This window comes from Triturus cristatus, chromosome 7 (assembly GCF_964204655.1).
Source record: "Triturus cristatus chromosome 7, aTriCri1.1, whole genome shotgun sequence".
Lineage (NCBI taxonomy): Eukaryota > Metazoa > Chordata > Amphibia > Caudata > Salamandridae > Triturus > Triturus cristatus.
In genome coordinates, this window is record NC_140590.1 from 379,213,939 (window position 1) to 379,241,840 (window position 27,902).

Consider the following 27,902-nt stretch of genomic DNA (forward strand, 5'->3'; position numbering starts at 1 on the left):
TGGTGTGGCCAGATGTACTTATCACTGCCTAGACTTGATAGATGGTTTGAAAATCAAAAAGGCTATTTATGCATTTGCAGCAGTTCTGAATGATCATAAATGGGATCTGCTCAACAAAGTCTGACCAAGCAGAAGCTTGTCAATGATTTTGAATCACCTGTTTCCCCGCAAACAGTACTACAGTTTGACCACTTTTGCATTGTGAAGCCAGATATGCAGATATGGGGACAGAAGAGCACTACAGTAGCCTTGTGAAGGATTAAGTCCCCCCCAAGAGCGTGCGATTATTTTAATCCACTGCACCCCTGCCTTTGTTAGCACCATTTATTAATATGGGTCATGTGGACTGCAGATTTTAAAAATACTTTGTACAAACTCCAGTAGGGGCCACTTGAATCACTATTGTGTTAAGTGGCCCGCCTAGCTTTTAGTAAGAATACGGAGATGCATTTTACTTTTGAACATTTTTTTTTCTTGTTTGTATTATGTTGCCTAAAAGTGCACTTTTTAGAATCTGGTTAAAGAATTGCATCCCATATTCAAAAGAGACCTTGCCGCAGCATTCCTACATTAATTCTTACATTAACCGATTTGAGCAGCCATTGCAGAAAATGGTTCACAGACTGATAAATAACAGTAGTGGATTAGCACTCATTCCCAGTGTCATAAACACAACGTAATGCCGGCCTTAATTAAAAATGCCTCTTTTGGCTACATACCTTCATTGAGAACTGGTATTCTGACTTGCAGTCACTGGATGCTCTAACCATGTCTAAGCTGTAACATTTCAGAAGTTAGGTATTCAAAAGCTAGACACAACTCAAATCCAAAAGCCTCTAACAATGATACACCAGCACTGGTGCCTACAGAATATTCTCATTTGAGGCCAAATAACTATATATAAGGAAAACGTCCAGGACCACCCAATACTTACTGACTAAAAAGAAACCCATCCCTCAGCTAGGGCAGTTCTAAATCTGTGGCCCTGGGGTCTCATGGCCTTTTCAGGAGGTTAAACAACTGCTTTACAAATTTAAATATTAAAATTAATCAAAGTTAATAAAGTATATACAAATAAGGAAGCCACATTGAAAGTTTGAAACCATTCAATATTGTATTGTGAATTACACAACATTTTCAAATATTTGAGCATTTGTTTGGTGTATTCTTCTTTTAGATTTTTTGTGTATCGTTTTGAGGTCCAAATTATACAAATTCCACTAATGACCTGGGGGGCGCGGGGGGGGGTGGGGAGGGGCTCCCCGAATTAAAGTAATGATTCAGTGGGATTTCACAGAAGTCAAAAGGTTAAAAACCACTGAGCTAGGACATAACACACCCACCAGCCATCTCACCTACCCCGCAGAGCCCAGTTTAGAACTCTTATGGAGGAATGAAAATGACGTAAGAGTGCATGGTAAGGACAATGACCCAGTGGTCTACATATCGTGCATCACTTGACCTTGCGTCGGGTAAATAACGCTGTTGTTAGCAACACCATTTGTTATAGCATGGCTGACCCAAACATGGAATATATGTTGAATGTGCAAGTTCTGCTAAAAAAGTTTGGCCTCATCTGAAAGTCAACGCAAATAAAAATAAAGCCAATAATACTTTCAGAAAGTACAAGTGATCTCCGTGTAGCTACCATTCAAATGTCTAGATGTGGGATTGTATTCAGAGTGCTTCAGATGAAGCATTTCCTTTTGTAGAATACACGAGAAGTGGAGAACTAGCATTCTGGTAACATGGTAAAAGACTTCATTAGCAGGAGAACATGTCAGGGACGCAAATGGTTGTTTTCTCTGTCCATATTCATTAGTACTAGCAGAGACTATCAAGGAGGAGAGCACAAAGCCATACCACATGCTTGGAAACCAGCTAAAATAAGAGGCTACAGGTATACTGAATTGTTTTGCTTTGGGCTCTTATTCCTGCACTTCAGCTGTCCTCTAGATCAAGCCAAATAAACAGATATCTCGTGGTGAAGACTATGCTAGTTCTTCTCAAACCGGGAGGATCTTTTGTAGTTTTGCACTTTCTCATCACACACCACAGGTAAATGATATTAACACGTGTAAAGCCGCTAATGAACTGCTAGTTCATTTTAAGGTTAAGCCAGATCTCCACTGCAACAAAGTCCTAACATTTCCTGGCTAATAGAGCTCTATAGGTGTAGGCCTACTCATAAGAAAAGTATTTTGGCATTACTATAGCTTTAGGAGTAAAATATGCTGTTGGCACCAAAGAGCCTTTGGCATAGTTTTCAACTGGTGTCTGATAATCCTCTTTAGGGAGAATATTTTGATAATTCATGTCATCAGTTGCAATTTTCTGAGCACAGGGGAACCCATTGCAAAGAGTGCTCTGAAAAAATTCCAGACAAGCCTGCTGTCCTATGTGAAGCGAAGAGCTAGTATTGTTTTACTATTACATGTTGATTTGTACAATAGATGACTGTTTAACAAAGTGATCCTGTAAAAAGCGAGCACAGTAGCCACAGAAAAGGTGGACTTACTCTTAATCACTCCCTGTGACCTTAATGTTTTAAAGTTCTCACATGCTACACACCTGAGAAAACGACAATACAAACATGCCTGACTACTGATTTAGCCACCGATGTCCCTAAGAGAATGGATTAGGATAAACTCATCAACATCAGAAACATTCACAATACCACTGTTATGGAGTAGAAGCAGAAGTAAGAAAATTAGGTGGTGGAGAAAACTAAAAACTCAACTAAGAAAATCAGTTCAATTGAAAATGAGAATAAGTCAACAGTTCTAAAATCATATTAGATGAGAGCACATATATTCAGACTCTTATACTACACAGTTCATGCGCAGTTAAGAGAACAATTGGCACCTTACTCCCTATTGCACAGATTTATTTATTATAGTAGTAAACCAATAACCTTATTTTACTCTGGTTAATCCCTCAACCAAGCATGGGAATTTATGGGAGATAGAAAAGTATCACCTAGATTATGCAGTTAAAAACAATGAGCTTTTCTCACAATTAAAATCTGGAAACTTTTTAAAATGTGCCAACAAAATCATGTTTGTTAGAATATAAATAAGAATTAGAGTTGGGTCTAAAAATGAATACTGATCATTTAAAATAATGGAATGGAAAATATTGTCAGAATATGGTGCACTCTTTTGGGGGTACTACCTAGCTGAACGACAACAGTAATCTTCCTGGGTAATTATTTTATCCAACAACATTGTACATTTCTAAACAAAAAAAAGATTGAACAAGCAGATAAGCTCAAAGTAATATACAAGGGTTAGTATCAATCCACTGGGGTGTAGCTGAAATGGACAATATATCACAAAGAACAGCAGTTTTATATCCGGAATGTAAAAAATGTAATCTAGAATAATTATTTTGTTGGTGTAGTATGATCAACTAAAAATATATTTGAATTCAGTCTTTTTTTATCAGAAAGGTATGAATGACCGTGAAGGGGTTATGACGTTTTAGGCTCCTCAGTGTGGTAGACAAAGCATTTTTAAACTACAGACTTCCATCATATGCTTTCTAGGGAACGTTTTCGAATGAACAACTATTTATGCTTTCTTAGAATGAGATTTGTTTTTAGTAATTAACTCCTTTCACTCACCAGAAAACTGACTTTTTTTTTTTTTTTTTTTTACGGGCCTTTGAAAAGGGCTGATGTCTTATTTTCTATTCAACATCACCAGTCAAATGTTTCGCTGGGCTTTAAATCTTCAATATTTGTTGTAATATCAAGATATTCAGTAGATCAATAAACTTCCTCACCATAACTAGAACAGTGAAACTATGATCTCAAATCCAGCTGTGGAGATCATATGGCTATGAAGATAACAGCATCAAGGGATAATAATGAATATAAACCATCACAAGAAAACTATCTTATAACTCGAAATGTTTTGCTTTTAGGACAGGGGTTAGGCACTGTAATGTTTATTACACCCCAAACTAAAATCACCTTTGCACAAACTCTTACCGAAAGTGAGCTCATTTGAGGAAAAATGAGAGCAAAAACAGGGCTTGAACCAATGTAATAAACCCAGAAGGATGCAATGTTGAATGTTGTGGCAGTTATTTGTGTGCATTAAACATCATTGATCTGGAAATTCAATAGGATTATTGGAGTAATACTAGATAGAGCTCTACCTCCCCAGTGCACTTGACGTTATGTGGTATTTTAAACCTGTTTGCGCAGCACTCACATAAGAAACCCCAGCGCACTATAGGACCATCCTATTTTCAAATGGAAGTGTTGGTCAAACTTTAATGAAGTAGGAGATATTTTTGCTGAAGTTCTCCTTTCACACCCTGACAGCAGCCTGGATTCAGGCATTTACACATCCTCTTGCAAATCATAAACCACCTCAAGAAACTGTATATTCTTTCTATCTCAGTTTAGCTCACCTCCATCTCAATGTGACAGCTAAACATGCATTTGTCCTGCTCACCAAAGAATTGACAAGGCAGATGTACAAGCAACCCTTCTGACACTTTAAAGATAGGGAGTGGGGAGAAACGTTAGAATGAACAATTCCACTTCATGCCTTCCGGGATATGAACTCCAGTTCAATTTGTCTCTGGTACAGGCGGGTTTGGTCGATGTAGTGGTTGACTGGGGGAGACAAGGAATGGCTGTGAAGAAGATAGCTGGCATGTGCAGGTACAGGGAATTTTTATGGCCTTTACAGCAGTTACTTCCCTCACGTTTGAGCACTCGCCCCACTTTGTCCTCTTTTCCATCTCAAAATCCAATACCTTATCCTTCACATAGAGAATTCATTATAGGAGGAATGGGTTAGTGCTGGTCACAGTTTGTGCTGACAAACTATTAGGGACCATTGGCTGTGTGACCATCTGTTGTGGTGGCATCATCGGCATTCCCATGGTAGCTACAGGTAAACCTGGCATTTGAGGGGCAGCACTCATCTGCTGCATACCAACTATGGTGGGCACAGACGCCAGGGACATTCCAGGTGCCATTGGGGACATGGACATCATAGGAGAGACTGAGCTAAAAGGAATCGAGGAAGGAGCAGGGCTGACAGGCTGTCCAAGTGACATTACAGGACTGGCACGCAGTTGGTTTAAGGTGAGAGTTGTCTGCTGGGAAGGCTGAAACGGATTTGTTGCAGATGAAGTAACTGCCCCTGGAAAGCAATACAAAAATGTATGAGAAGCAAATACAATGTAAGAAAAAACAACAAAATGGAAACTAAATTAGTGATAATAAAAATTGCAATAACAATACAGCCCAAAATCACATATATTGAAGAAACGTGAACAGTAAACTGTCAAGGTGGAAGAATATAGAAATAAGATGGACGGTAGAAAGCGAGAATAAACTGTGAAACAAAGCAAGGATTTTTTTAAATTTTAATTTACTTTACATTTAATCGCACTATTTTGTGTATTCAAAAATGTGTATACTTTGACATAATTAACTGGAGAACAGCATAACATGGCATTGAGAATCAGAACAACTGTAATGAGTGATACTACAAATTGTGGCCAAGGGTCTAAGCTGCAAATTACAGCATAGGACAGGCCACTATAACAACCTTATATAGTATAGGAAAAATAACTTTATAAAGTATCAGATGCTGCTTTTATGCTGTGGGACTATGTACTGACATCCTTTGTATTAAGTTGAGAGATGGAAGAATGGTTCAGTAAATCTATATTCCAGGAGTTGGTGGTTTTTCTGTGACACTCTCAATAGCAGTAAAAGTCACTCTTTCTTATGAAGCTCTAAAAATGCTTGGTCAATTACCTGCTCCATCAAAAAAAAAGTGTGCTTGAATGTAATCAGAACAAACTTGTTCTGGTATCTTACATAACAAATTCAATAATGTATTACATCTCATGGATTCTGGTAGCTTAATCTACAAGGTAACTTGAACTGGGAAAGTTTCTTCCAACTCATACTGACAATGGTTGGCGCCAACAGAAATTGTTATTGTGAGTCTACAGTGATCTTCCTAGTTCACAATTTCACGCTTTCCTGTGGGTCACACGGGATGTGTCAAAGTAGACTTCTGAACAACAGTTAAAGATTTTAATTAACTGTTGCAGACAGAGCATAGGTGTGATATGGTCTACAGAGTATGAATTATGGCACTCGCTCTTAGAGTTTACTGAAATTGTTCTTAATTGCCCCATAGAGAATTACATAGTGAAATGTTCTGTACCACTCATGAAAAAAAAGACCAGCTTCTTAAAGTACTTTTAGATTGCATCTGAGTGGCAAAATTATAGAATTAACCCGTTTGTCTAATATATTTTTGAATTCAAGAACACCCTCAAAGATTTAACTTGTTCTTTTGGGAACATATCAAAAGTGCCAAGTCAAAGAATTTAGTGTTTGGCTTCTATATGTTTTCAGGACATACTCTGTCTCCAATACAAGAATCTCTGTTTTGGACTTAGATCCAGCCATTTTGTCATCAATCCATTTCTTCAGTAATCTCTGCATCCTTAGTAGAAAAAAGATTTGCGTATCTTCAGAAAAACGGTGAAAAAACACTTCTAAAGATCATGTAGTGCTTTTTTACTGACAAAAAAGTAAGGCAACAAATAGGAGTCTTGATGGCAAAAATACTATACAAGATTCACACAGTCATTTTGCCCACTCAGATGTCAGCTTGCCTGTTTATTTAAAAATAAAATGTGCTAAATTATCTATCCACAATCTCATATCCACCAGCCTTTGCAACAGAATTTGGTGACCTAAGGTGTTGAAAATAGCCTAGGAATACTTAGAGCGACAGATTATATTTATCCAAATAAACATAGCTAAAGAAGTTTTTAAACAGCTGAACATAACTGTGCATTGTTTCAAAGAATAGTCTATTTGGGAAAATTGAACATTCTCAATACCATATAGTGGAGTCGCGTACAAAGGAGTGCCACAATCATGAACCATTTGTAGCTGTGCCTTGCTTGCAGTAGCTTCAACAATTTGAGCACTATAGAGAAAGTGTTTAAGAAAGAACAGCCTGTTTTAGCTGAAACAGAGTATTCTTAACTACATAATTTAATACTTTTTTCCTACAGACCAAAGTGTATCCTATTTTCCCCTTTCTGCATTCATTAAAGTTTTGTCCGCTTGTAAAATAGCCCTGCTTTAGTTGGGACTGACTGGAAAATAAACATGTAATATACAAAATGCATAACAAGTGATTTTGATCTCCACGTTGAGGACTCCTCAGATACTGATACTCTACAATCAGTGAGACCTTGCAACTTGCTTAATCCGACTCGGTAATAGGGCCCACCCTTCAAGAGGGAAACATGATGATCCACTTTGCTCATTGCATGCTTGAAACATTTCTATCTTCAGCTGAGGGTGTTTGGACTGATCATAAGGTTGTCTTATTCAACAGCTTTAACTCCATCACCCACAAAAAATGCAGCCTGTCCTACAACCTGCTCAACTGGCCCTACTTAGGTGCAAGCTACAAATCTAACCGTTTGTCCTATTCTTGAATCAATCATGCCTAATCCTTTGACTGATAACACCTTTTCTATAAGAGTTGTGTTCAATAATTGGCTTACCAATGCTGTGGATGCCATTAACTCCATGAAACATTGCAAATCTTACTGGGTTATGCCATCCACAGCTTGGTACACTGATCATCTCTTTATTGCCAAACGTGATTGTAAATAGTCAGAACTGCACCGAGGACGATCTTACACTTACGATAATAAATTTCTACAAAAATTGAATTACGCAAATATAGCCTGGTCAGACTCACAAAGCCCACATACTACAAGGAGTGTATTCTTTTGTATAGGAGATGTTCACTGTCTTAATAGTCTAGCCTATCATCCCACTTCTACCATATATACCAGTCAAGAGCTATGTTCTAAGCTATCTGACTACTCTTCCACCTACCACCCCACTGAATCCGTTATGTGTACCTGCACTGTAGACATTTGCCCTGCCTGGTTCCCCAGTGCTCCAATTAGCCAAGATCTTTTGTTGGCTAAGCTTAAAACTATTACCTCTGGTTCCCTAGATCACTGCCCGGTCATTTTTATTAGAACAATTATGAATTCATATGAGCATTCCGCAGTGATTAGGAGGATCAATTAAGTGCTATTCGCTTTGAGCAACCGTATCTTTTCTCTCGCACTGCCTGGACAAAACTAATACCAGATAGGAAGTTGGACTGAATTATTTACAGAGGGATCGTGTTGCTTTCCTATTGCTCTATACTAGTCAGTGGTCTGACAGGGGTACGGATATACCTGAACTGACAAACATTTACTTTATTATTGAACTCTTGTATTTTCTGCTTTGGATTACATAACACTTGGGATTCTGTGGAACACTTATAACATTGTTCGATATCCATTCTTATGGATTAAGAGGAGAGCCAATGGTTTGCGTAGTCTATGTTTATCATTTTGAAATGGCTCCTATTTTTGATTTATTTTTACAAACCGGAATGTTTGAATGTGGGTTGTTTATTCAGAGCTATTGGTGGCTTAGGTGAAAAAGAGCATTTGATATACTGTCTATCTTTATCATTGGAGTATGCCAAGAGGATTGCGAGTTCTTGTTATTATCAGAGTTGTGATGCATTATACAACTATATGATTTAGGTACGGATCAGTCGTAGCAAGATCATATGAGTGTAGGATTGTTATGATTTGTTTATCATGGTCTTTCTCTTCTACAGATTTCCCATTCCGAGCTGCTCCTTCCCTTTCCCTTCCCTCGCTTGATCGCCCTAATACTCTGTGATTTACTATCCGAGTTGGGGATGTCCAGAGATGGACGTCTTTTTGCATCACCTGGATTCTGAGGAGTTCTCAGTGGGGTTCCTGAAACCTGACAATTACGCACCCAAGTATATATACTCCTCCCAATCAGGGTGATCCATTGGGATGGCTTACTTAGAGGATGTGCTTCATGCGCTAGCACAACAAGAGTTGGTTACGTCCAGAGCTGAAACTACAGCTCTCAGAGAAAAAGTTAAGAAGCTGAACTGAAACCGTTTGATGCATCGGCCCAAACTTCACAAATACAAGATAATGTGACTCCACCCATACCTTTAAGCTAACCCTGAGCGATATTCCGGCAATTCCCATAAGATACAAGTATTCTTGACACAGGTCATGTTGCATTTTTCATGCAAACCGGCTTCCTTTCCGAATAATCACTCGTGTAGCATTTGCTCTTATATGGTTGGGGATGCCGTCAATTGGGCAGTATCTTTAGTGAGAAATAACGATCACTTACTCTCGGACTGGAATGCTTTTAGATGTGAATTCGAAAGGGTTTTTGACCAAGGAGCTGCTACCTTTAGTGCAGATAAAGAACTGTTAGACTTAACGGGGGAAACATGATTTGGTGACCTATGTAATTTTTTCAACAGTTTGGTGGCCGAAACTGCTTGGCCAGAAGAAAAAAGAATGTCCCTCTATTATCAAGGCCTTAGGGACGAAATGAAGAACGTATTGGCACAGATAGAGCCACAACAGTCTACTTGTACGGATTTAATGAACTTAACGTTGAGTCTGGATCACAGGTTGACAGAAAGAGGGGGAAGATAGAAGGAAAGGTGACAGAATGTATGCCCGGTTTGATAGAGGATCCAGAAAAACGTACCCAGTGTCAAGATGAGTACAGAGCCAATGGAAGTAGGAGCTACTGGGTCTCCTTTAACCACGGAAGAAAGGGAGAATCGCAGAGTACACGGATTGTGTATGTATTGTGGTAAGAGCGGGAACTTCGTGAGGGAATGTCCTACTAAACAAAGGTCACAAGGCTCTTTCTCTTTGCAGAAGAAGTTAGCTGTTTCAGTTTTGCAGACAGAACGCGAAACCATGGACTCTGATAAGGTGTCATCTTTGACTTCTATATCTAATCCAATTTGGTCTATCCTTTCCCTGGCTAGAACTGACACCGAATCTCATGTTTTGGTTGCCATGAGATTAGATTTTAACCAGCTCCAACACCAAGTAGGGGTAATGATTGATTCAGGGGCCACGGGCAACTTTATTGATTGTGGATTGGTAGAGAGGTTGGAACTACCTCGCATCTCCAGAGGAACGGTCGAATTGGGGTTAGTGGTGGATGGCAAGCAATTGAAATCCAGTCCCATCACGAACAAACAGACTTAGTAGAGTTAACGGTAGCAGGCGAAACACAGGAACACGTTGAACAAATTACGTTGAGCATCATAGAGGCACCTCAATATGAAGTCATTTTGGGAATGCCTTTGTTAGGGCGGCATAACCCAACCATATACGGAAGCACAAAACAGTGAAGTTTTGTCTGAAGTATGCAATAAGCTTGTTTACGAGATATAACTTCCTATGTAAAATCATTGGCGCACCCTTTTTGTATTGCCATAGTTGCTGAGCAGGAGATGGCGTTGCCTTTGATCTAAGCACAGTATAGGGAAGTTTTTTGTGAACAACAGGCGGAAATGCACCCTCCACACAGGGAATATGACTGTCAAATAGATTTAGTGCCACGCGCCATGTTACCTGCATGTAGAGTTTATGCAATGTCCGAACTTGAAACTAAGCATTTGCAGGAATATTTAGATCACTATTTAGAAATTGGGTTTATAAGACCTTCCCGTTCCCCAGCAGCCTTGCCTCTTTTTTGATCTCAAATGCGACTTGTGGATGTGCATAGACTACCACATGTTGAATAAAAACACAGTCAGGAACCGTTACCCTCTTCCACTCATTACTGTGCTGCTAGATCAGGTCAAGGAGGCCACTGTGGACACTAAGCTAGACCTACGAGAGGCCTATCATCTAGTAAGAATGCGAGAAGGGGATGATTGGATGACGGCATTCAAGACTAGGTATGGCCTCTTTGAATACATGGTGATGCCTTTTGTGTTTTGCAACGCCCCATCGGCAGTTTCTTTTAATAACGTCCTGAAAGAGTAGGTACATAAGTTTGTAGTAGTCTATATAGACGATATTTTGACTTACTCCCTCAATCCAGATCTGCATTAAGAACATGTCCTCCTTATACTGAAGAAATTAAGAGAATATAATTTATTCTGCAAGTTAAGCAGATGTGAGTTCCAGGTTCAGGAAGTGGAATTCTTAGGTGTGATATTGGGTCCGTCGGGTTTGAGCATGGCTGAAAGAAAGGTACAGGCGGTACATGAATAGCCAATTCCTAAGAACGTGCGTGATGTGCAATGCTTTTTAGGTTTTGCCAACTATTATCGCAGGTTTAGTGCACATTTTTCACAAGTATTGACCCCTATCACTAGATTTCTACGAAAGGGAGCGCCTTTTGATTGGACCTCGGAAGCTATGGAAGCATTCATACTCTTGAAAACTGCCTTCACAACAGCACCGGTATTGCAAAATTCAGAACTGGATAGTCAATTTATGGTGGAAGCAGATGCTTCGGATTTAGCAATAGGAGCTGTTCTTTCGCAACGAAACCGACTGACTGGTCAATTACATCCAGGGTTATATTTATCCAACAAACTGAACCTGGCAGAAGTCAACTATACAATTGCTTAAAAAGAACTGCTAGCAATAAAGAAGAAATTCCAAGAATGGAGACAGTATCTATGGGGGGCACATCAACAGTATATGAAAACTGCCAGGCAATTAACACAGAGACAGATGCGATGGATGCTGTTTTTTGCGGAGTACGACTTTGTGGTCACATTCTGACCTGGGTCCCAAAACAAAAAGGAAGACACCATAACCAGAAAAGACATAGAAGAAGGACCAAAGAATGGGGTTACGGATGCCATCATTAGCTTAAACAAGGTGTTATGTGTAATTAAGGTGGAGGACTTCCTTGAGTAAATAAAAAAGCATAAATCCTCTGCCTCTTGGAAGAGATGGGCATAATGCGATAGTCATCGGAAGCTAACGTAAGGTCTGCCCTTTTTCATGAACAAACTATACCTACCAAATCGAGAGCTCCGATTAAAGGCTTTTAACTGGTGTCACGAATAGGTTCTTGCTGGACATCAAGGGTGTCTAAAGACCAAACACCTGCTCAAACGTCACTTATGGTGGGATTTGTTGTGTGAGGATGTAAAGGGCCGAGTATCGCGATGTGAGACCTGCACCAGGGCTAAAGGAGAACATGCAAAACAAAAAGGGAGGTTGATGCCAATGCCCACCCCAGCACAACCATGGAAAAATATCAGCATGGACTTCGTCAAAGGGTTGCCAGGAGATCAGGGTTACACCGCCATCTGGTCGTGGTGGACAGTCTCACCAAAATGGGACATTTTATACCTTGTATCACCTTACCTACAGGAGGGCAAACGGCCCAGTTATTACTGATTCATGTGATTCGATCACATGGCATACCTAGAGTCATTGTGTCCGACAGAGGCCCACACTTCATAGCACAATTCTAGAAGGTGTGGTGCAAGGCATTGCAAATAGACCCTGCGCTATACACGAGCTTCCATCCGCAGACGGGTGGACAAACCGAGAGATTAAACCAAACCCTCAAACAGTACTTACGCTGCTGTACGAAAGAGGCCAATGATTCATCGGTGGTGTTGTTGTGGCTGGCTGAGTTAGCCTATAATAATGCCTTGCACAGTTCTATTGGAGAGACCCTGTTCTTTGCTAATTATGGGTTCCATGCTCGAGTGCTGCCGGTATCCATACCTGGCGAGGTGGCAGATCAACAGACTTTACTGAAACATGTCAGAAACCTGCAAGCTGTGCACAAAAGGATTGGCTTCCATTTGAACAAAGCAAAGCACTCATACAAGAAATGGGCTGATTGACACCGTAAGGAAGGCCCCCTGTATCGACCCGGTGACCGTGTTTGGTTATCAAAAAGGAACATACGTTTCAGGGTGCGAAGCATATTCGATCCCAGTTACATTGGTCCATTTACTGTCCTAAAAAGAATCAATCCTGTGGCCTAGCTACTGAAACATATGGCCAATCTCAGCATCCATCCAGTATTCCATTGCAGTCTATTGAAGCCCACTGTGGGTGCCAGTTGTCGGGCGGTCCCTTCTGTGGTTTTGGATGGGCATCTGAAGGGGCAGGCTGTGGCATCTGGTGTCCTGGAAGGGTTAATCCTCCGAAGATGACTCCTAGGAGCCGTGTCAACATTCACGCTGCTCCTGCGGTGCGCTTGTTCCATTTGAGGTGTCCCAACAAGCCTGGGTCTAGGAGGCACCTGGGAAAGGGGGCGTACTGTCAGGATCGGAGTCCGGTTGCGCCTACCTGAAATGAAGCATGGCAGGACCACAACTCCCTGAAGTCTGGGCGAAATGGAAGAGAGGAGTTGAGTATAAATATCGCCCACGCACGCGAGCCAGTGTGTGTAATTCTTTGTTTGGTATCGGAAGCCCGTTCCGCGGGTAACTTGAAGCGCATCGTGTATTATTCCACGGGTTCTGGCATTAACCTGAGTGCAGCGCGTTCTGCTGCTCTTTCTCCGTTCTCCTTGGAAGGAGAACCAGTGTGAAGTATCGGGCGGTTGACGGCCTGTCAATCCGCCATTGCTCTACAGAGCTCTCTTGGTTTCTGTGCATCTCAGCAGGGGTGCTGTTCCTCCGGCTACTGCCTTGCGGATTCCCCAAGTTGTTCTTGTGTTCTCTTCCCGTCAACTGGAACACAGAGTTGCCCTTGTATACGGATGCTACCTCTGAATTTATATGAGCATTCCGCAATGATAAGGAGGATTATCAGTGAAGTACTATTCGTTTTGAGCAGCCGTATCTTTTCTCTTGTACTGGCTGGACAAAACTACCTCCAGATAGGAAGTCGGATTTAATTATTTACAGAGGGATCGCGTTGCTTAACTATTGATCTTTACTAGTCAGTGGTTTGACAGGCATACGGATATACTTGAACCGACAAACATTTACTTTATTATTAAACTCGTGTTTTCTGCTTTGGATTACATAACACTTGGGATTCTATGGAACATTTATAACATAGTTCGATATCCAGACTTATGGATTAAGAGGAGAGCCAATGGTTTGCTTGCTCTATCTTTTTTGTCTTTTTGTATTGGCTCCTATTTTTGGTTTATTTTAATTTTTACAAAACGGTATGTTTGAATGTAGGTTGTTTATTCAGAGCCAATGGTGGCTTAGGTGAAAAAGAGCATTTGAAATACTGTCTATCTCTATCATAAGAGTATGCCATGAGGATTGCGAGTACCGGTTATTATCAGAGTTGTGAGGCATTATACACCTGTATGATTCAGGTACGGATCAGTCGCAGCGAGATCATACGAGTGTAGGATTGCTATGATTTGTTTTTCATGGTTTTGTACAAGTGAAACCTGAGCTCCACTACAACATCCCTGCAACCTTTGTTTTTTTCAGTGAATTTTTAAGGATTTTAGGTCAAACCAGGCAGCTCATGCGCTGCTCTGTGAGCAATGCTGTATTCAGGTAGGGCCTTGAAGATCCGCCAACTCTCCCCCCATATTTTTCATTGGCTTAGGTCACTGTCCACTGTAAACTGTGGCTTGCCTCATTTTGTTAACTCCCATGGCGACACCCCCTATTTTTGTGTGTTGTTACTGGTTAGGCTTTAATTAGAGCATCCAAGCACTATTTTCTCAAATAGCATTGTCCTGCCTCAGGCTCTCTCCTAACGCTTATATAAAAAGAATATAGCATGGCCCCTCCAAACGCATTTGCAATGCAATAGGTCTTGCATTTGTGAGAGTTTAAGCTATTGGCATTGTAAATTACAATGCCTTTAATTTATCGGTTTTAAAAGCAACACATAAATAAAAGGCATTGTCATTTACAACGCAAATAGCTCAAACTCTTGTAAATGCGAGACCAAATGCATTGCAAATGCTTGTTTTAATTCCATTTCCTAGCTATAATGTCCCGGTAACCTTTGTTTTTTTCCCAGTGAATTTCTAAGGTTTTTAGGTTTCGCCTACGCAGTGTGCATGCGCTGCTTAGGAGGACCTTTAGCCGTTGCTCTGCTCTGTTTCGAAGCACATACTCGTGCTTGTGGCGGCATCCACCTTGTGGGAGCACGCAGGGGCGCGCCACAAGCAGGAGTATGTGCTTCGAAAAAGAGCAGACTGCGTGCAAGACACGCAGGCACCACTCCCGGGCCAGCAAACACACGATTGCAGTGCCAGCAGTGTGCCCATTGCCCCTCGACTTCAGGCTCAGACTTCTTAAGAAGGTCAGAGATGCATCAAGGACACATTGGGAGGCATTCCTCAATGACGCACTCCTTAAACAGCCACTGGAGCGTCATCAAGGGCAGATTTCGCACTTAAGTCTGTACGTGTGCTGAAAGCAACGAGCACATGCTCAGCCCATTTTGCGCATGAGCAAATGCCATTTGTGAATAATAATCTGACTTACTATTACGGTTTACATTAATTATTGGGTTTATATAGCAGAATCCTTGCCATTGCAGACATAGGTCGGAGTGTTTTACAAGTACACACCAGCCACTCCTTCGTTCTTGAAGAGAGCGCTTGCAGGATGCAGCTTAAAATGTTAGCGCGGTCTTCTTGAGATGAAGCTGCGTTCTGTTTTATATCCAGCCCAGCGACAATTTACAGCAGTCTAGATTAGAAAAACATTGATTTCATATTTGCAATTTTTACGTATAGAACTATGTTGTAAACGTGGGCCGCGGACTCACATGATTATTATTTTTAATGGATGCATGTTTTAACATATTACCCATTAGAACTTTATATCGATTATATTAGGCTTTGAGCGAAAGGCTAAGGCTGAAAGCTTAATTAATACAAGTCAGTAATCACAGGCCTGCATCACGCCGGCTGCTCCAATGCAGAGCTCCGCTTCGCTGGCCCAGGCCTCATATGGCCCCAATGGTTCATTTTGCTTAATGAACCCCAGTGATCTCTTCATGTACGTTCTCAGTCCTTTCGCCTCATGATATTTTCAACAGGTTAGGGCTGAATATTATTGCAGTGCAGGGGCGCCACCTAGAGGCATTCCTTCCTCTTTTTAGCATCAGGTTTTTTCGAGTTCAAATCTTGCTAATTCATTAAAGATAGTGAGCCGACTAACCATAACACTTAGACAGCTGGGCATATAAAAGTTCTCGTAAGTAGAGTCAGAGAGAAGACACATTTCAGTAGTACGATACCCTGGTGGGGGATTGACTTGGGCCATTCATCTATGTGGAAATAAAAAATAGACTGCAGAGTAAAAAGCAAACCCAAGAACAGCACAAAATGCATAAATGTGTGGGGGCCTTGGAAATGTTCCTTACACAAGCACTAGATTACATTACACTTTTTAATTTTTAATTTTTTATTCGGCAGCTCTGGCCGTTAATTTGAATTCTCTCAGCAGAACGGGGGAGGGGGGGGGTCTTGATTTGTCTGACATTTGGGTTGTTCCAAGAATCGTTCAGTAGGCTGTGAATTTTAGAGTTCTGCGCACATTTGGAAGCGGTCTTGATAACACTCGTATACGTGCACTAGAATTTTACCATTATATTGTAAGAATCTGCATGAAAATAATCGGACTCACGGTCATCGAATTATGTCATGAACAACATGCTCTGATTCCTTAACTCACTGCCGCTTGAAACTGCTTGCTCTACTCATTTAAAACTGCATGTTGTCTGTTTCTCGAACTTTCGATACTTACTAATGGGTTTGCTCACTATTTCAACAAACTACGCATAGCATCTTTTTTCAGAAAATAGCAATCCCCTACCTGTACTCTTATCTGTAGCAATGACCTTCAAACGTTTTGATTCAGCAAAAAACATCATTGGAGAGCCAAGAATAACAAACATGTTTTCACACAGTTACTGGATCAAGTTGGCAGCTCCGAACATATTTAACAATTCAAACACTGCACTTAAGTTTATTTATTGTTTTAAAAAATGCAATAAAATACACAATTGCTTACATATTATTGACAGCTTGGTGTCCTTTATAGTGTAATGGTTTATCCCAAATATAGGTTTGGGGAGGGACTTTGAGGGTTATTTGGAAACCCTCTATCCCTCACTTTGACACCTACTCCCAGCCAAGCCATGAATGTAAAAGACGTTCCTGATGGTCCCCTAGGAGAGTGACCCACTGCCACTCTCCATTGTTTAACTAAAAACACACGGCTATTTTCGGCATTTTATCTGTCTCTGTTCCCCAGGGGCAGAATGTGTGCTACACGTGGCCAGAGGGTGGTGCCCCCTATAAAATTAGACCCCTGAGGGGGCCACCCGACATTTGGAAGATCTCTGATCTATAACTATCATTTCTCTATCTAGAACTATCATGTATCCCCCTCAGGTATCCCCAGCACCTCTCATGCGATCTATTTCCACCAGGTCTCAACTACTTCCACCTCAAACTTAATGGTAATTCAAGCAAACGTTAATGTTGAGAACACAAGACCAAAACAACCAACCACAAGCATTGGCATAGCCAATAGGTCTCGCCTTTGGGACCTTATAAGTATTTAGTTATTCAGCACAATATCCTTGGTGCAACAACATCAACTATTGCATGGGTAAACACTTATAATGTCCCAAAGGCGAGACCTATTGGCTATGCCAATGCTTTTTAAATGTGAATTCCTAAATATAATGTCCCTGTAACCTATGGTTTTTTAACAAGTAGTCACGTTTGCAGAGTGGTGGAGAAAGGGGGGAGAGCGGGGTCTCCAACCAGCTCTCAGCAATCCCGCAGTCCGGGACTTACTAGACGTAACAGAAGGGGTCAACAAGCAGTGCGCCAGGAGGTGCTTTTGCAGAGTAGTGAAGAAAGGGGTGTGGCCACCAAAGACCTCTCAGCAATCACAGTGTGGGGCTTAGTGGAGGAAACAGGAGAGGTAGTTGGCCCCCCAAGGACCCTCTGGAGCAAAAGAGAACTTCATTCTCCAACCAGCACTGCACCAGGAGGCACGTTTGCAGAGTGGTGGCGAAAAGGGGCATGGCCTCAAATCATCTCAGCAATCCCGCTGCTTGGGACTTACTGGAGGTTTCAGAAGGGGTTTCTGACAGCCAAGGATCCTCAGGAGGCAAGGGGACTCCATCCCTCAACAAGTAGGGCATCAGGAGGCGCGCTAGAGTGGTGTAGAAAGGAGGCATGGCCTCCGAAGGCCTCTCAGCAATCCCACTGTGTTGCATGAGGTCTTGTTGGCCTCCAAGGGCCCTCAGCAGCCAAGGGGACTTCATCCCCAAACAAACAGTGAGATAGGAGGAGCGCTTGCAGAGTGGTGAAGAAAGGGGGCTGGCCTCCGTTGACATGCCGGTCTTTTTAATTTTCAATTTTGGCCCCGGGGAACCCATCGCCAGGCCTATTTTGAATAGGGGACGAGGGGCACTCGGTCCTCTCCCCGGGCTGGTTTTGGCCCTGGCCACCCATCTCCCGGGGCCACGCTTATTCTAAATAGGGGAGAGGGCCTATTTGCAGTGATCTGCAAAGAAATTTTACTTGTGAGGGGAGGGGGGTTTGGAGAAAGAACATTCAAATGTGAATAATTTAGTGAGAGTAATATTTCGGCCCTGGGGACCTGCCTTTTATTTTACTTTAACTAAAAGGGAGGATGTTGAGCTGCCCCCTCAGGGCCGATTTCATCCCCGAGATCCCATACCCCGGACCCACCCTTTTCTTTTAAAAATAAATAATGGGAGGGGGCAATTGCAGCCTCCCGCCTGGGTTGATTTCAGCCTCGGGACCAAGTCCACCCATGGCACCCACTTTCTAGTGTGGGGGACTGCAGGGGGATTCTCAAGGTACTGCAGGGCCTGGCAATGCTTTGACACAGAGAGAGCTGGTAACATGCAAAGGCTGGCGGTCCCCAGGGCCATCTATAGCTGCAGGAAGGGGGCTGCACGGCCTCCCTCCTTTGTTTCATTTAGCCCTGGAGAAGTGGTGGCCCAGGGGTCCGCAACGGACCCCCTTCCTTATATTATTTGAGCACCAGGGAGGTGGCACCACCTGCATTTCTAAAAAAGCCACGGGGAGGTGGTCGTGCCGGGGCTGAGCGGCCCCCTCGCATTCTTAAAATTTCAAGCCCCAGGGACGTGGCGGCCCCGGGGGCTGCAGGAGGCGGGGTCTGCGCTCCGCCCCTTTTAATACATTAGCCTCGGTAGGTTGTGGTCCCCAGTGCTGCAGGGGGAGGCCGCACTAATTTTATTGTTTGCCCTGCGTGGTGCCGCGTGAACACCCCCTGCATAATTAATAAACACTGCCACCAGGGGGGCGCTAGAGGGCGCCAAGCAAGATGGCCGCACTCGTGTGAGGCTCTTGCAGCTCGGGCCTTCTTGTGCCTTATATCCTTTACATCTCACACTCTATTAAGCACCAGACAACGCAACCGCATAGCAGACAGCGTGGAGACATCCGGCTGCACATTTGGCGACTGTCTGATCGCCTGGGGAGTGCCACTGCCGCGATTCAGCCTCCGCAGTTGGTCATCGCAAAATGGCGGCGGAGTCGCCCTAATGACCTGGACGAGACTGCGAGACCGAGCACCCCTTACCTGAGGCCGTGATACAGCTGAGATCGGCTGGAAAGAGAAACCTTCCGGATCGGAAGACATCGCTGGCTACGGCAGGGCCGGTCTCTGCCTGACCGCTGCTACACCCGCGTGGAGCGCTGCGGCACCGTGGCTCCTGCGGAGCGGCATCTACAGGAGGCAGCTGAGCCGCCGAGGCCCCCTGAGACGCTGCGGAGGTGAGGAGCGACAGTGGAGCGGAGCAGCCCCCAGGCACGTTCCCGGATTGGTGTGGGCTGTGGAAGGTGCCCGGTACATATCCTCTGGACTGCCCGGTGCATGGAACGCTGCCCCCGACGGCCGAGTGAGGCCTGCCTGACCAATGTAGGCCCGCTACACTGCTGGGGCGACCTCGCTCCACACTAACCTGCAGACTGGCATGCGGGAGGTAAGGCCCTGCAGCGGAGATACATCCAGGCCTGGTGGCGGTCCCGCTAGACGCCCTGTCACTGCGCCGCGGCCGGAGAGGCCACAGGGCAAACACGCAGTGTGGCTGCGCTTTGCGACCCGCTGCGGGAGGGGGCATCCTTGCTGGTCGGGCTGACTAGCACGAAGACACGCCGTTGTGCTCCCAGGGGCCTGCACGGCTCTTTTGCCTTCCCTGCACTGCAGGGACATCACTGCTGTGCTCCACGCGGGAGGCCCGGGAGACGACTGAAGCGACCGTCGTGGGGGCCCGGATCTGCAGGACCTACTCCCCCCCACCGTAAACATAAGACGTATGGGAGATTTGAACCTGCAGTGTGTGCCAAATCCCATAGGGCGCGGATAAAGACTTAAGGCCTTACCCGGCTGCCCACACATTGTACATTAGGGCGGAGGAAGCTGCCACACCCTGCCTCTTGGCATAGGAATTCAGGAGCAAATCCAGATAAGATACCTCCTTGACGGTCACCCCCTGTGCGGCCGCGCTCCATCTAGAAACACTGAGCGTTAACGCGCACCTACAGGCCCTGCGCGCAGTACAGGATTGGAATCCCGCTGAGCGCGTGGCTGTCACCCTGCTTGGGAGAATATCACCACGTTCTTCCATTCCCTGGGGCCACCGAGTGCCAGAAGCGAGCACCGCACTCACCAGCAGGCCCCCTATTGGACCCTATACACTCCCTGGAACTGGCCAATCCACCGCCAAGGGAAAACCAGACGGACGCCAGCCGAAACTCAAGTTCGACTCACGCAAATCCGCCCGCTCCCAGACAGAGCCAGAGGACGCTCTACCTGACGCCCAACTACCTCTACAGAGGATCTGAAGGAACTGTTGTTGGCGGTGCAGTCTAGCTTAACCTCAATTGAATCAAAAATGGACTCCATAATCACCAGGCTGGATGGACTCACTCACAGGGTTGAGAAGCATGACGATCGCTTGACGGAGGCGAAGCTTAGGATCTCTGACCTAGAGGACACCTCCGCTACCACGGCAAATCGCACACTCGAATTGGAATGGGTCCTCAAGGTGATAGCAGCCAAAAATGAAGATTTAGAATCACGCTCTCAGCGGAATAATCCACACATCCTAGGCGTGCCTAAGTCGACAGCAACCGGCAAGATGGAGGAATATGTGTAACGCCTCCTCATCACACTGTTTGGCAGGGAGGTCTTCTCACTGGTCCTTGTTGTCGAGAGGGCGCATCCATCACTGGCCGCCCGACCTGCCCCTGGGGCCCCTCCTCGCCCGATAATAGATAAACTATTTAACTATTCCGGACCGGGACACAGCCCTCCACCACTCCAGAGAACATGGCCAACTCCGATACGAGGGGACAGACATATCGATTTAGCCTGACTTCACCATGGCAGCACAGGAGCAAAGACGGAAGTTCCTTCAAGTGAAAAAAATTTTGCAACAGCTTAACCTGCCTAATGTCATGCTCTTCCCAGCCCGACTGAAAATTATGCACCAAGTGACACAACATTTTTGTTACTAACCCACAACACGTCCAGGATTTCCTCAAGATCTTGCCCAAGAAACCTGCAGGTCAATCCTCTCCAACGCACCTACCTGAGGGTAGTGGCGGCAACTCTGGCGTTGACTAACTCGGCCCCACCCTTGCAAGACGACCGGTAGAACAGATAGCGATCTGGACATGCAGCCCATGCGGGGGCTCACGGTCTAGCAGCACACTACAAACTATTGTGGCAAACGAGAAGGAAACTGTGTGAGAAAGTGCCATCTTTCTTGCATGGTATGCCCCCACTTTTTGCTGACTTGCTGAATGTACTTTGACAGAGTGTGCCCTGGACTCCTGCCTATCAGGTGCCCAGGGCCTATGTTCCTTCCCTAAAACACACAAAACCCAAATTGGCAAACCCTGGCCACATGTCAGACCCTGGTAAATGGTACCCTAGGTACCCAGGGCCTTGTGACCAGGGAAGGCCTCTAAAGGCCGCAGCACTCATTGTGCCACCCTTAGAGGCCCTGTACCCTTACACACACACACACACTGCCTTTGCAGGCTGGGTGTATGTCAAAACAAAGTCGACATGGCACACATCCCTGTGTGCCATGCCCATCACCTACACTGCCATGGCATACATGAGCCACCCCTCTAGCTGGGTGCCTTATGCCAATGGTGTGGGCACAGGAGCAGGAGCCCTGTGCCCCTACAGTACCCAGGTCCATTCCTGAGCACTGTAAGTGCAGCGCTGCCATTTAAGAGTACATGGTGCTGAGAACTCGCCAAACACGAACTCCACAGCACCATAAAGGCAACACTGAAGACTGAGAAGTTTGGTATCAAACTTCTAAGCACATTAAACCCACACTGATGCCAGTGTGGGATGTAATGTACCAAGCACCCCAGAGGGCATCTTAGAGATGCTCCCTTAAACCTAACCTACAATCCACGTCTGCTCTGAGGCTGCCTAGGCTGCCACACAGCAGACATGTTGCTTCCTTCCCCAGATTCCAGATTCCGAAATACAAAGAAGAGCAAGAAGAAAGAAGACCTGCCCTGCAGCTGCTAAGAAGAGGAAGACACCAACTGCTTTGGCCCCAGCCCTACCGGCCTGTCGACCCTCGAACCTGCTCCTGCTCCAACCCGGCATCTCTTATGGCCAGCAACCTCACAAACCCCGAAAGACCTGGCTACCTTTTGGCTCTAAGCCCCTGGGACTCCCATGAGTAGAGGCTCTACTCAAAACATACTTCTAATCCCTGCGCGAACCCAGCACACACTGCACCAGCCAAGCCTGGCCAGTGCCGGAGTGAACAAAGACCACGAGGACGACCCCACGGCAACTGTGAGCCCGAGTCCAGCACCCAAGGACCTCTCTCGACACTCCTGAAGAAGCCTGCAGCCTCAGAACAAGGTGCCCCCCCCCACTGCGATCAACAGAGGGTAATATTTCCCGACACCAAAAGGCACCCCTGCACGCGGCGCCCCACGGCCCCCTGTGCCAAATCCCGGGGTACCTACCTATCCTCCAACTACCCAACTTACCTCTCGAAGTGGTGGTGGCACCTGAAGAATCCTCGTCCCGAGCTTGCAGTCTTTTTCTAAACCGGAGATTTCCCATTGAAATCAATTGAGCGCCCGAAGGCTCAAAAGCACCCTGCACCCAGCCGCCCGAGTGGCCCTGGCAGTGCAACCACTACACCTACTTACTTCTCCACTTGCCCCGGGTAAGTGACCAGGAGCCCAGCTCCCACAGCCGCGTGGCTTGCTAATCAGCAGCCACCAACCAAGGCCCCCCTGTCCCTCGTAGGATAACATTGGGCCTAACTCTCTCTGCACCCGGCCGCCCTACAGTCGCGGAGGGTGAACCAACTGTACCCACCTGACACTGGGGGACCCCTGAGTCTATGCCCAGAACCTCAACTCTGCCAGTCGAGTACTTGCCTTTAAACCGATAACTATTTTCTTCATAGGGTAACATTGACTGGCTTTTTCCTCAAATTTCTTCTAAGTGTGGACTTTTCAAATCTTAAAATATTCACGAAAAATCAGTAACGAAAACGAAAATACTCACCTGCTCTTAGGTGAGCTCCCAGTGCTGGATCTTGGTGCCCAGCACTGACTCTGAAAAATACTTACAACTGTACTTACCAGTAACCCAATTTTCTCCCATAGGAAATCATTGACTGTTTTTCTGTGAAATTTCTTCTAAGTGTCAATTTCTGCAATCTTTAAATATTCTTTAAAAATCGTATAATATCTGAAAACGTAATTACTTACCTGTTTTGGATAAAGGTCCCAGTACTGAGTCTAGGTACCCAGTACTGGATTACAAAAGTAACGAGAACATACTGTACCTGCAACTTGAATTTTCTTCCATAGGGAATCATTGACTGTTTTCTTTGAAATATTTTCTAAGTGTCAACTTTTAAAATAGCTAAATATTGTTTAAAAATCATCACAGTAATTAAGTTGACTTTCATCACTTGGTTCCAAGTACTAACCCAGGACTGAATCTAGGATCCATCCTGGAATCCTAAAAGTAATCTGTTGCAAATAACGTGAAATTTCCATTCAGCTCAATGCATTGTTGTGTTTAAAATAGTGTTGCCTATTGCAACCACTTGTAACTGTTTACAAAAGTTAATTGCATATTGCAAAAGTATTTATATAAAGCAGCTCATTCTGAGAAAGTATATTTTAATGCCAAGTGTTGGTTCTAAAATAAAACAAGCATATATTTTTTATATATAAACCATCGGCCTAGAGTTCAGTTATTGAGTGTGTGAGACCATTTGCTCACTGAATGTGTACAACACATGCTTTACACTGTCCTCTGATACTGCCTTACTGCTCGACCAAGCTACCACTTTAGAGAGTAAGGTTATATCTAACTTTAGCCTCTGTCAAACCCTTGGGGACTGTGGACTCTGTACACCCTGTACCTATTAGGGAACAGTATATACAGAGCCACTTTCTCACAAACACTGCGCATAAAAACCTGCCAGCATCGACGAGTCCCGGACCATACACGGTCCCCTGATGTCGTTGTCGCAATCCAGGTACTTTTATTCTGCTTCTATGACAACATCAGTACCTCGCTAACTGTGCCGGGACATTGACTTCCGAGATGCCGCACACGCCCGACATTGCGACGCAGGCAGGCTCCAACGAGACAGAAATCCGAAACAGACATTAAGATGAGATGAACATCTACAAATACTGCCCGAGCACCCTCGCTTGGCGAGGCGACTCTGGCTGCCCTCTAGTATTCCACCCGACAGGTGAACCCTAAACACTGTATTTAGTAGTTATGTTGAGGTTTGGGTTATCTTCCCAAGTTAGAAACTTGGCACAAGGGACGAAATGGGGAAGGGGGGGGGAGGGACTGTGCCACGGCAGGGTTGGGCTGCTGAGGGGGGAGGGAGAACCCATGTCAGATTGTTGGAAGACACAGTTATTTCACGCCACTCACCAACGTTTTGATGCTAATGATCATGCCTACACCGCAGCGTCAGAACACAAACTGCCCACAGGTTGCTAGCTACCTACTACACTGCCACCATGAACGATCGTCCCAGGTCCCCCGTGTACAATTTCCTAACTTGGAATGTCCGAGGTTTGGGTGACCCCCGCAAAAGACGATACATACTCTCATATCTGGATCTCCATAACATTCGTTGTGCAATGCTTCTGGAAACGCACTTTAGCCCCAATGCTACCACCACCTTTGCATCCCGATGGGCAACTTAAACACGTTTCTCTTCCTACTCCTCTTATGCACGAGGAACAGCTGTACTGGTAAAACGCTCTCTCCCCTACACCCCCATAGGGTCCTACGAAGAATTACAGGGCCGCTACAATATCCTCTGGGGCAGACTGGCAGCTCACTATCACTTTTGTTTCCTGTTACGGGCCAAACACTGATGACCCAGAATTCTTTCGGGTGCTCTGGGGGAAAGTTGCAGATATCAGGTCTAAGCATGTGATGTGGGAGAGGGGGGGGGGAGATTTCAATGTTACTTTGGATCCCAAGCTGGACCGCTCACATCCACAACCGCACCATTATTCCCAGGCCCACTACACCCTCAAAGCGATAGTCTAGGAATATGAACTGATTGATGCTTGGCAACACTTAGACCCACAGCTTCGGGCGGGGTCCTGCTACACAACTGCACGTGCCTCCTGGTTACGAATAGATAGCTGGCTCCTTACCAGGGATCTTGCTTCTTGGTTGACACATGCCTCATATCTCCCCCGCACATACTCCGACCACTCCCCAACACTTATCGCCCTCGCTCCCCCTCATATTGACTCGCCCTTTGTCTCCTGGCGCTTAAACTCACAAAACCTACTGGACCCTGTATTCAAACAGGAATTAGAACAAGAAATAACTGACTTCTTCCCGCAAAATGAAAACTCGGTTGAGCAATACTCCACGGTATGGGAGTCTTTTAAAGTCACCATCCAGGGCAGTTGTATTGCAAAAAGCGAAGGAATTCTTAAAGACATCCGCTCCACAAATTGGAAACAGAGCTCAAATGCACAGAGGCTATGTTGCAGGATGCCCCCACTCAGTTGTGCAGCTTGCTCACCTATTATCAGGAGACGGCTCAGAGCAAATGTAAGTTTCGGGCGGGAATACCATCTGGCACGCCGATATGGAGAGGGTGAACGTCCAGGAAAGGCACTCGCCTCACTGATGCCCCCCCACCCCTTGCTTCTCTAATATGGTCCTTGAAGTGGAGGACGACGAAGGTCATCTGCATAGAGGCACCCACGAGATTGTGGGAGCTTTCCGCAGCCTCTACAAAGCCCTGTATAAAACGCATAGAACTGGCCCGGTGGATTTCACCCCCTTTATTGAGGACACGGCCATAGCTTGGCTGTGTGATGGGCAGAGGAAATTTTTGTTAGCACACCACAAAGATGAGGAGATAATCTCTGCCATGATGCAACTCCAATCAGGCAAGGCCCCAGGGCCAGACGGTCTCTTGGCGAATTTTATAAAACATTCCGCCATTTACTTATCCCTGTGTTACGACATGTATTTGAAGAGGCATGTGAAACAGGCATATTACCCCCTACAATGCGCGAGGCGCGCATAATCTCCTTGCCAAAACCAGGTAAATCGACACTGTACTGCGACTCGTACAGACCCCTCTCATTAATTAACGTCGACGCCAAAATACTAGCAAGGTTGAACGCCAACCGCATCAGCCCTCTTATGACTGCCCTCGTGCTCCCAGATCAATCGGGTTTCATGCCAAATAGAGGCACGTCTCATAACCTGCGTACCCTGTTTGCAGTCCTCTAGGACATTGATCACGATATGAACACCGCAGCATTAGTCCTGGACACCACTAAGGCGTTCGACTCCCTGGAGTGGGACTACCTGGCTTTCGTCTTACAGCGCATGGGGTTTCCCGCTCCTTTCTTGGCGTGGATAAACCTGTTATACACTGGCCTACAGGCTAGAGTAATGGTCAACGGGGTCCAATCCTCTCCTTTAACAATAGCTAGGGGCACCAGTCAAGGATGCCCCCACTCGCCCTTACTCTTCGCCATAGCGGATGAACCATTGGGGCCAAAGTCAGACAACATTATCGAGACCATGCTTTGATCTACCCGGAACGCCAAATTCTGATCTCTCTATACGCCGATCTCACGTTGTATCTGCGGAACCCAAACGAAAGCCTTAACCCCATCCTTGGACTTCTCATCCGATTTGGCCACCTCTCTGGGGTTAACATCAATTGGGGGAAATCTCAGATATACCCCCTTACGGAAGCTACCACGCGATTTGAACCGGACTATCCACTCAAATGGTGTGCAGACTCGCTTACATATCTCGGGATTAACATCTCTAAAGACCGAGCGGAACTGATGCGGTCCAACTATGGCCGAACACTCGCTCTCCTCATGGACAAAATTACTAGATGGATTGCGCTGCCCCTCTCCATGGCACGAAGAGCTTCACTGATCAAAATGATGATACTTCCCACAGTGCTCTACCTTTTTACGAATATACCCAACGCTCCTAGCTGCCATTTTTTTAAAGAAATTAAAACCCAAATGAGTTGTCTAGTATGGGGAGAGAAGCAAGCCAGATTAAGCTGGGATATTCTCACACGAACCTTCGCCGTAGGAGGTTTCGAAATCCCTGATTTGGAAACTTCATATGCGCTCAGGCGCACTTCGGGGCCTACTGGATGAACCCTCCTCCATATATGCCTCACCTCGCAGTAGAGGCTGGCTGTATGACCCCCACACCAAGTTCAGCATACTTGAGCATCCTCGCGGTCCCACGACATTCAGCCTCTACCACTGTTGAATGCACCATCAGCGCTTGGAAGGACCTGGCTCGCAGGACCCACTGTCCCCTAATATATTCACCTTTATTACCCCCACAAGGGAGACATAACCTCTCGGTTACACAGGAAGGGGGATGCCGCCGATTACTACGTATACTGTCCAGCTTTACCTGCGGACAACTATATACAAAAGGGAGATTCCGCACTAGTGATGA

At 45.1% G+C, this 27,902-nt stretch overlaps 1 protein-coding gene across 7 annotated transcripts in view; it reads right to left on the minus strand.

Annotated features, from left to right (window-relative positions):
• Positions 1-1,088: 1,088 nt before the first annotated feature.
• EPN1 (epsin 1) overlaps positions 1,089-27,902 on the minus strand; it is a 336,950-nt gene continuing 310,136 nt past the window's right edge. For all 7 annotated transcript variants that reach the window (XM_085616570.1, XM_085616572.1, XM_085616568.1 and 4 more), the window contains one exon: positions 1,089-5,165. In XM_085616570.1, the coding sequence (XP_085472696.1) occupies positions 4,798-5,165 (368 nt within the window). In that variant the 3' untranslated portion in view covers positions 1,089-4,797. The remainder of the gene's footprint in view (positions 5,166-27,902) is intronic.